The sequence below is a fragment of the Octopus sinensis genome, linkage group LG11 (genome assembly GCF_006345805.1).
Source record: "Octopus sinensis linkage group LG11, ASM634580v1, whole genome shotgun sequence".
NCBI lineage: Eukaryota > Metazoa > Mollusca > Cephalopoda > Octopoda > Octopodidae > Octopus > Octopus sinensis.
This window is the reverse complement of record NC_043007.1, coordinates 24,675,436-24,685,712: the sequence shown is the minus strand read 5'-3', so window position 1 is coordinate 24,685,712 and position 10,277 is coordinate 24,675,436. Positions and strand designations below refer to the sequence as shown.

The following is a 10,277-nucleotide window of genomic DNA, read 5'->3' as shown; positions in this document are numbered from 1 at the left end:
TGCTGTACTCTTTCACCACAACTTTCTCTCACCCTTACTTCCTGTTTCTGTTGTACCTGTATTTCAAAGAGCCGGCCTTGTCACTCTCTGTGTCACGCTGAATATCCCCGAGAACTACGTTAAAGGTACACGTGTCTGTGGAGTGCTCAGCCACTTACACGTTAATTTCACGAGCAGGCTGTTCCGTTGATCGGATCAACCGGAACCCTCGTCGTCGTAACCGACGGAGTGCTTCCCCCACAATGAGTAAGGAACAAATGTAGGAGTGTTGACAGTGGATATAAGAGGGTGTTAAAGATGAGGAATGGCAGTCCTAAGCTGTTGCTCAGAAGAGGAGGAGAGATTAATGGAGGAAAATTAAGTGAGATGAGATGATATTGAGAATGAAGGATGGATGTTAAAAGGAAGTGGTTCTATGGAATGGGGTAGCTAACTTGTAGCACAAAATGAAATGAAATATTTACAGATTTTGCTGTCGTGTGATTACAGCAGCTGAATAGCATTATAATTTAGAAGAGTGATGAAAGGATATATGTTAGAGATTAACCCATCCAACACACACCAGATAAGAAAAGCAAAAGTAATATGATTATCCATCTCTGTACACATGCACTTGCATGTGCACACACACACATATGCACTGCCTAAATACCAATCTTAAGAAATAAGGCTTCTCTAATCCAGAAAGGAATAAGCTGATTCAAAGACTGCAGATTCAAGCCATCAATGGAACTGTAAAACTCTGTAAAACTTTCCAGAAGTTTATCATTTAAGTATATATGAGCATGTCTATATATGCATGAGAATACATACATAAAACAAAACATACAAATCTGCACACATACATACATTCCCTGTTGATGGTGTTGAAATTCCAATGAAGGTGCCTTGGATCTAGGATAGAGACTGGCTCTTTCTCTGTTGGCAAGAAATCTTGAAATAAGACTGAATAATGACATAAAAAACATCAAAGTCTTTCATGAGCTATAGACTCATAAGATCAGTTTCCTAGATTCTGTGATATATACATTCCCTACCTTGGACTGGACACTGTTCCTTTTACTGCTGACTAGACTGGAGCAAGATGAACTGAAGTGTTTTGTTCAAGAACACAACACATCACCCGGTGCAGGAATGGAAACCACAATCTTACAATCACGAGTGCAACAACCTAACCACTAAGCCACATGCCTCCACATGAAGATAGATATTACAAGAGGTAGTGGAAGTTTTGATGAAGACAGATTAGGTGCAGAGCAAGGCCCAGTGAGTGTATAGGCATAAACATAATATTTTTAAGACCTTGCATTCTCTGTGCAAGGTCTTATTTTATTCTCTGGATTTTCTCAATCACTGCAAATTACCAATGATCTCAACACATAGCCATCTCTTCCTTGATGCTCAACATCCTGAGATGAGCCTTCCCTACATCATCTCATATATTCCTGGGTCTCCCTCTTCCACAAATTCCATCCACTTTAAACGATCAGCACTTTTTTGTACGGCTGTTCTCATGGCTGTTCAAGAATTTGGACCAGGAGATCTCCATTTCCAGCGACTTCGAGGGCCACCTCCCAGTGGTGTCGGACGTCAATGAAGAGCCCTCGACTACAACAAGACGACCAAAGTTTTTTTTTTCCAAGGTCTGGGGTCTCCTGCCCCTAAGCCCTACCATCACCTAATCACCCTTACCGTCTTGTTGCTTAACAACAACAACAGCTGTTCTCATGTGTACACGTCACATGACCATATACCAGTACAGTCTCCTCTCTTACACACTACATATGATTCCTCTTATGCCCAATTCTCCTTTCAGCATATTTGAACTTTTGTCATATGTGACTCACAGCCATGTCTGAAATATTTTTGAGTATTTTTTTCTTTTCTTTTTTGTTGTATGAATGAATTATAGTGAATACAGGGAAATGGTTTGCTGACGTTAGTGGAGTGTAGAATTATGCATGTTGATGGCATCATGCATTTTCTGTATCAGGTTAACGAGTGGAAGGGTTTGAATCCTTGTTGGGATTCAGAGGGAGAATTGTCAATCTGATAAGGAAGCCTTTACCCTCGACTTGCAAACAACTGCAACGAAAGCTTCCTCAAATTCTACCATATTGTATTATATAGGGTTAAATGCACAGAATAAATACTGACTTGGTGGTGGTGGTGGTGGTGGTGGTATTGGTCATATGGTGGTGATGGTGTTAGTAATGATGTTGGTTGTTGGTTTTGGTGATGAGGATGGCAGTTGTGATGGTGGTATTTATGATGATGACGCTGATGTTGGCAATAGTGGTGGTGGTGGTGGTGGTAATATAATTTATTAATGTAATATATAATAACTGTATTAAGTGTCCATACACACAGCCTCTCTCCCTCTGTCTCCCCCTTTCTCTCTCGTTATATATATATATATATATATGCACACACACATACACACACACTCATACACACATTATATATATATATATATATATAATAATATATATATTATATATAATATATATATACACACGTATGTATGTATATAATGAGTATATATATATATATATGCACATATTTATAAATACTATATATATAATATATACATATATATATATATTATATATTATATATATATATATATATATTATATATATATATATATATATATATATATATATATACACACATATATATATACATATATTTATAGACACTTACATACATATGCAGATATATACACACATATTATATGTATGTATATATGTATCTAATTATTCTCACATTCTCTTTCCCTTTACGTCTTTCTTTTCTTCTTTTTCTCTCAAATTTTCTCTTTCACTCCTTCTCCTTCACTATTAACCCCCATCTTCATCTTTCCTGTTTCTCTACCTCGCCTTTTTATATTCCAGTATCCTTCTTTTTCTTTTTTTAATTTTTCTTTCTCTCTCTCTCTCTTTTCTTTCTGTTTATATCATTCTATCTCTCATACATCTCCATCTCTGTCTGTCTGTCTGTCTGTCTTTTTCCCTCTCGCTCCATCTCTCTGTCTCTCTCTTTCTGATTTCCCCATCTCCCTCACTAATTGCTACAGTATTTGTAATTGTCATATATACCTCATTAAATGCATACCTCATTCTCTACCCCCCCTCCACCATTCACTGTCTGGTTGAAATATTTTTAAAAAATAAGTCTTTTCAATGTTGATTTGATTGAATTATAATTTATTACAGCTTCGGTGTCTGCACTCACTTATGCATATACAGACATATATATATATATATATATGATACACACACACACACATATATTATATATAATATATATGTGTGTGTGTGTACATACACTCATACACACACACCATATATATCCTTATTGTCATCCTTTATTGCTATCTACCATTCTCCTTGCCTCTACCCTCTCCTCTCACTTATTACTGACATCCAGCACTCCCACTTCCATTATTTCTTCTATCATCCCCTTTCCCCCTATCATACTTCCCCAACTTTCTGCTTCTATTCAATCTCCTTATCAACAATCACCATGTAGCTGTCTATTGCTCCCCCCTCCCCCGCCTTCTCTTTCTGTTTCTTAACTTACATCTCTGTCACCCTTCCATTACTATCACCATGGCTCTGTTTCATCTCTCATATGTATATACTATATTATGAGACAGACAACCTCTAATACTGGTGAACCAAGACATGAAGACAGTGCAGAATAGATTGGACTCTGCTGGGAAACAGAAAGACAACACATCTGATGCTAGTACAATGATATGATGCACCCAGTACACTCTGTAAAATGGATGGAAGTAACATAGGGTAGAGAGGACTCACTAGCCTTGCTGGGAACAAGGTAACATCTCTAGTGCTGGCGCTGCATGACATTGCATCCTGGCCATTATCTGTTTAGTGTTTCACAAACAAAGGCAAAATAGGGTAGAGAAGCACTTTGGTTTTGCCAGGGAACAAGGGAACTTCTCTGGTGCTGATGGAACAACAATATGCACCAATTACACGTTCTGTAGATTGACTAGTGATATCAAAGCACCCACCAGGAGACACCTCACACCAAATGGAATGTATGAGTGAGACAGAGTCTCTACTCCCTCTTTTAGGTGATGCAGTAATTTTGAATAACAGCCAACTCAGTCCATGATAATCCATCCAACCCATGCCAGATTATAAAAAAACAAATGTAAAATGATAAACCAGTGCTCCACAGCAGGTATGTCACAGCATAGTGGGGTGCCATGAGATGATGCTAGGTATACCACAGTATAACCTGGATATAATTTTTTCCCCCTATACTTTTAGTTACATTTTTAGTTCAGGTGCACCGCTGAATTATGAGAAGAATATAAGTGTACCACAAGTGAAAAAGGTTGCAGAGCACTAATCTATACATAAAAAAAAAACAGATCAGAGGTCCTTCCTTTATTTGTATTATATATATCACCATCGTTTAATGTCCATCTTCCATGCATGCATGGGTAGCACGATTGACAGGAGCTGGCCAGGTAGAAGACTACTTCAGGCTACTGTGTCTGTTTTGGCAGTTTTTACAGTTGGATGCCCTTCCTAACACCAACCACTCTGCAGAGTGGACTCAGTGCTTTTTGAATGGCACTAGCACAGGTAAGGTTAGTTTTGGCATGATTTTTACAGCTGGATGCCTTTCCAAATGCCAACCACTTTACAGTGTAGACTGGATGCTTTTTACATAAAACAAAAAAAAAGTGGACAGTGTACAGTCAGTGATGATAGATCTTACCCTTATATCTGTATCCATGCATAAGGGTCTGATAGTCAACATCAAAGCTGTTAGATTACTCAGAGATGATTTTTTTCAGTGGTGACGGATGGTTTAGGCCCAACCACATTTTAGGGAAATGCTGACAGCAGAAAGTGGTGCAAATGTTTGCCACAAACCCAATGAACAACATACCTCAGGCTTTATATTGGAGTTCTCTGACATACCCTGGTAGGGTGTGTGTCTGGATGCCAAACCAGAATTGCTAAGTCCTCACACATACGCATATCATGTAAGGGATGGTTGCTGACTCTCTGGAGTTCATCTGCCCTTTGACAGGTCTTGTTTTTGTAGACTGCAACTTGTTCTAAAACCACCTTACCCACCAAATGAGCTTGGTGGTATTGCCAGTTTAGTCACCAAGATGCCACACATGCAACAGGTTGTACTGGGTTACCTATTACAAGTAGCACTCAACACTGATCTGACATTTATATATACATTTTACATGTTTCAGTCATTTGACTCCTGGACTTGTAAGCTTAGTACTTATTTCTGTGGTCTCTTTTGCCGAATCATTAAGTTATGGGACATAAACACACCAAAGTCAGTTGTCAAGCACAGACATAAACACGCACACACATGACAGGCTTCTTTCAGTTTCTGTCTAGCAAAATCCACTCACTAGACTTCCATTGGCTGGAAGCTCTAGTAGAAGACATTTTTCCAAGGTGCCATGCAGTGGGACTGAATCCAGAACCATGTGGTTGGGAAGCAAGCTTTTTACCACACAGCCATCCTGGCACCTCTCTCTCTCTATATGTATATATACTTAGCAAAAGGAACAGAGTGACTCAAGGGCAAGAGTTTTGTGTGTTAACACCTAACAAATTTATTCTGAATTTCCAAACCTCTACATATATATATATATATAAATATATGTATGTATGTATGTGTATGTATATATATATGTGTGTGTTATGTATATATATATATATATGTATGTATATATAGATACATGTATGTGTATATATATATATATATATATATATGTATATATATATGTATATTTATATGTATATATATATATACATATATATATATATATATATATGTATATTTATATGTATATATACATATGTATATATATATATGTAATATATATATATATATGTATATGTATATATATATATGTATATGTATATATATATATATATATATATATATATATATACATATATATATATATATATATATATATATAATCATCATCATCATCACCATTGTTGTTGTCATCACCATCATCATTTTTGAGATTTGCATTTCCCCTTCTTTTTGGGGTTCAACGAAATTCATTGAGACTACACAATATATATTGTTGAGTGAGAGATATGCATGAAATGACATCTATTATTGATCATACATTGTCACTGCACGTTTCGTGTGCAGCTTAGGATAAACAATGGAAAAATCTTTAATCTGTCATTGAATAAAGAAATCTTCGATAATGCAGCTTCATAATACAATGACACACTGGAAGATAGTGGACTAAAAGATGAAATTACATATATATTTATCACGCAACCAAAAATAAAAAGAAACATTGTAGCATTATCCAGTTTACGCTTTTTTCTTAAATACTAAGTTTGGTATTGGTAAAATCTTTCTGGCCTTAATAATTGTGCATTTCCCAATAAATCATTCATGCACAAGCAGAAATAATCTGAAACTGAATTACAGCTGTACTATCACACTATGAATAACTTAATAATTTGCAAATCAACAACTAACCTTATTGAAATTTTTTAAAACTAACCTTACATGCAGAAATGTAGACACAAGCTCCTTAGTCATTCAATTCCGATGCAATTATATATGAGACAGAAGTCACCTTCACCAAAACATATCATTATGCATTAAACCCTGTAAGTATGTTGGAAGGTAAATTTAAACAATGATACATGATTTGTCTTCCTTCAGTAATGCAACACAGCTAGCTAAGTATGTTTGGGATTTGAAAGAACATGCTGCTACTTTCAGTATCAAGTGGAAGATCATTGAGAGATGCAGGCTACACAGAAACAATGCAAAAAAGTTATAGGTTACATAAAGCTGAAGAGCATGACATATTTTGAAACCCTAATAAGTCTGTATGGAGGTGTGGGGCTTAGTGGTTAGGCTGTCAGCATCATGATTGTAAGATTGTGGTTTCGATTCCTGGACCGGGCTACACGTTATGTTCTTGAGCAAAACACTTCATTTCACGTTGCTCCAGTCCACTCAGCTGGCAAAAATGAGTAACGCTGTGATGGATTGGCGTCCCGTCCAGCTGGGGAACACATGCACCATGGAAACTGGGCCCATGAGCCTGGCTAGGCTTTAAAAGGGTGCATTTATTAGTAGAGGTGTGTGGCTTAGTGGTTAGGGTGTCAGCATCATGATCGTAAGATTGTAGTTTCGATTCCTGGACTGGACGACGCGTTGTGTTCTTGAGCAAAACACTTCATTTCACGTTGCTCCAGTCCACTCAGCTGGCAAAAATGAGTAATGCTGTGATGGACTGGCGTCCTGTCCAGCTGGGGAACACATACGCCATGGAAACTGGGCCCATGAGCCTGGCTAGGCTTTAAAAGGGTGCATTTATTAGTAGAGGTGTGTGGCTTAGTGGTTAGGGTTGTCAGCATCATGATCGTAAGATTGTAGTTTCGATTCCTGGACTGGACGACGCGTTGTGTTCTTGAGCAAAACACTTCATTTCACGTTGCTCCAGTCCACTCAGCTGGCAAAAATGAGTAATGCTGTGATGGACTGGCGTCCTGTCCAGCTGGGGAACACATACGCCATAGAAACCGGGAAACCGGGCCCATGAGCCTGGCTAGGCTTTAAAAGGGCGCATATATTTTTTATTATATTAATAAGTTTGTAGACTGTTTAAATGTCAGATCAAAGTTTTTCAACAGGTGTCACCACTCCAGTGGATACCTCTTGAAATACTGGAAGATTACAACCAGTACCCGTTGGAACAAACCAATACTCTAATAGGAAGATTTACACTCATTCTATTTTCTCCACAGTTTTAATAGATACTTCTGAATTCACTGTACTTTATGACAATATATTCATTAACACCTTATAACTTTCAACTAGTAGCTACTGTTGTTGTTTTTGTAGTTGCTGTTGTTATGTTTTATCCTATTCTATCCTCCAGGAGTTGCCGCTAAGTCAGCTGCCAGAGGTCTTTGGAATGCATGAAAATGTTGACATCACTCGAGAGCTGCATGAAACTCAGCAGTTGTTTGAATCCTTCTTGCTTACCATTGGACGAAAAGAGGGTGGAGGCTCAGGAAGTTCAGTTGACACTCTCAGTGACATTGCTACAGATATCTTGGCCAAGGTTTGTTATTTATTTTCTCTTAATTTACTCCTTCAATAATATCTTAACTTAAGGTTAAGGTAGCAGTAGAGTGTGATGGAGGTGATAGTGGACCATGCTTAAGTCAGTAGTGGACTGTGGTTAAAATAGTGGCAGATTGTCATTAAAGCAGTGGTGTGGTAAGTAGCTTGCTAACCAACCACATGGTTCCGGGTTCAGTCCCACTGCGTGGCATCTTGGGCAAGTGTCTTCTGCTATAGCCCCGGGCCAACCAATGCCTTGTGAGTGGATTTGGTAGACGGAAACTGAAAGAAGCCTGTCGTATATATGTATATATATATATATATGTATGTTTATGTTTGTCTCCCTAGCATTGCTTGACAACCGATGCTGGTGTGTTTACGTCCCCGTCACTTAGCGGTTCGGCAAAAGAGACCGATAGAATAAGTACTGGGCTTACAAAGAATAAGTCCCAGGGTCGATTTGCTCGACTAAAGGCGGTGCTCCAGCATGGCCGCAGTCAAATGACTGAAACAAGTAAAAGAGTAAGGTAGTAGTAGTGAACAGTGGCTAATTAAGGTACTGAATTGCAAATAACATGATCGTGAGTTCAAGTTTTGCTAATGATCTTTTTGTTATATTACTCTTTTACTTGTTTCAGTCATGTGACTGTGGCCATGCTGGAGCACTGCCTTTAGTCGAGCAAATTGACCCCAGGACTTATTCTTTGTAAGCCTAGTATTTGTTCTTTTGTTCTCTTTTGCCGAACCGCTAAGTTACGGGGACATAAACACACCAGCATCAGTTGTCAAGCGATGTTGCAGGGACAAACACAGACAATCCATCCTATGGAGTTGTTCCTTCAGGAGTGATGAATCCCTGGAAGGAAGGAAACTTGTGTACACCACCAATATGTTAATACACAAAAATGAATCATCATAATGAGGGCTGAGACTGACAATGAGCTGGAAATAACTACAGAATGCAATGGTAGAAGAATATATGCTTGGCTTTAAATGAATGCATGCATGTATTTTGAAATGTTTTCTAAACTAGGAAAGAGAGTACAGCAAAGAATTTGGATCCTTAGAGAACAAAAGTGTTCATCTGAAAACAGATAGCAAAAATCATAGCTGTAAGATAACAGTTCAAAAGGCATGCATTAGGGTATGCAGATGAGAATAGTAGATAAAAACACCATGCAATCTATGGCTTTAGCTTTTTATGAAGCTTTGCATGTGTTACTATGTGTTCAACGTATACTTTACATGGTGAAAATTTTTATAAAAAGAATGAACAAAATAGGTGTAGGAGTAGCTGTGTGGTAAGTAGCTTGCTTACGAACCACATGCTTAAGGGTTCAGTCCCACTGCATGGCACCTTGCGCAAGTGTCTTCTACTATAGCCTCGGGCCAACCAAAGCCTTGTGAGTGGATTTGGTAGGTGGAAACTGAAAGAAGCCCATTGTATATATGTGTGTGTGTGTGTATATGTATATATATATATATATACATATATATATGTGTGTTTGTGTGTCTGTGTTTGTCCCCCTAACATCGCTTGACAACCGATGCTGGTGTGTTTACATCCCCGTATCTTAGTGGTTTGGCAAAAGAGACCGATAGAATAAGTACTAGGCTTACACAGAATAAGTCCTGGGGTCGATTTGCTCGACTAAAGGTGGTGCTCCAGTATGTGATATTTGGTGGCATTAAAAAGCACACAGTCTACACTGTAAAGTGGTTGGTGTTCAGAAGGGTATCCAGCTGTAAAAACCTTGCCAAAACTGACCTCACCTGTGCTTGTGCCACAGAAAAAGCACTCAGTCCACTCTGCTGAGTGGTTGGTGTTAGGAAGGGCATCCAGCTGTAAAAATCCTGCCAAAACTGACCTCGCCTGTGCTTGTGCCACAGAAAAAGCACTCAGTCCACTCTGCCGCATGGTTGGTGTTAGGAAGGGCATCCAGCTGTAAAAATCCTGCCAAAGCAGTCACAGAAGTTTGGTGCAGGCTTCTGTCTGGTCAGCTCTTCTGAAACTGTCCCACTCATGCTAGCATGGAAGGCAGACATGAAATGATGAACGAAATGATTTGGGGGTTCACATTGCCAACCCCCTTCAAGGAGGGACTACACCTGAGGTCAAGAATCACTGTTGTATGTGTTAA

The 10,277-nt window shown here is 38.4% G+C and overlaps 1 protein-coding gene and 1 long non-coding RNA gene across 3 annotated transcripts in view; both read left to right on the top strand.

Moving 5' to 3' along the window:
* Window positions 1–4,367, top strand: part of LOC118765354 — a 10,257-nt gene extending 5,890 nt beyond the window's left edge. Inside the window, exon 3 of the long non-coding RNA XR_005001190.1 lies at window positions 4,256–4,367. This is a non-coding gene — a long non-coding RNA (uncharacterized LOC118765354). The remainder of the gene's footprint in view (window positions 1–4,255) is intronic.
* The window catches only part of LOC115217286 (dynein heavy chain 12, axonemal-like), a 432,620-nt gene that overhangs the window by 379,809 nt on the left and 42,534 nt on the right, over window positions 1–10,277 (top strand). For both annotated transcript variants that reach the window (XM_029786929.2, XM_036507253.1), the window contains one exon: window positions 7,949–8,134. In XM_029786929.2, coding sequence (XP_029642789.1) covers window positions 7,949–8,134 — 186 coding nt within the window. The remainder of the gene's footprint in view (window positions 1–7,948; window positions 8,135–10,277) is intronic.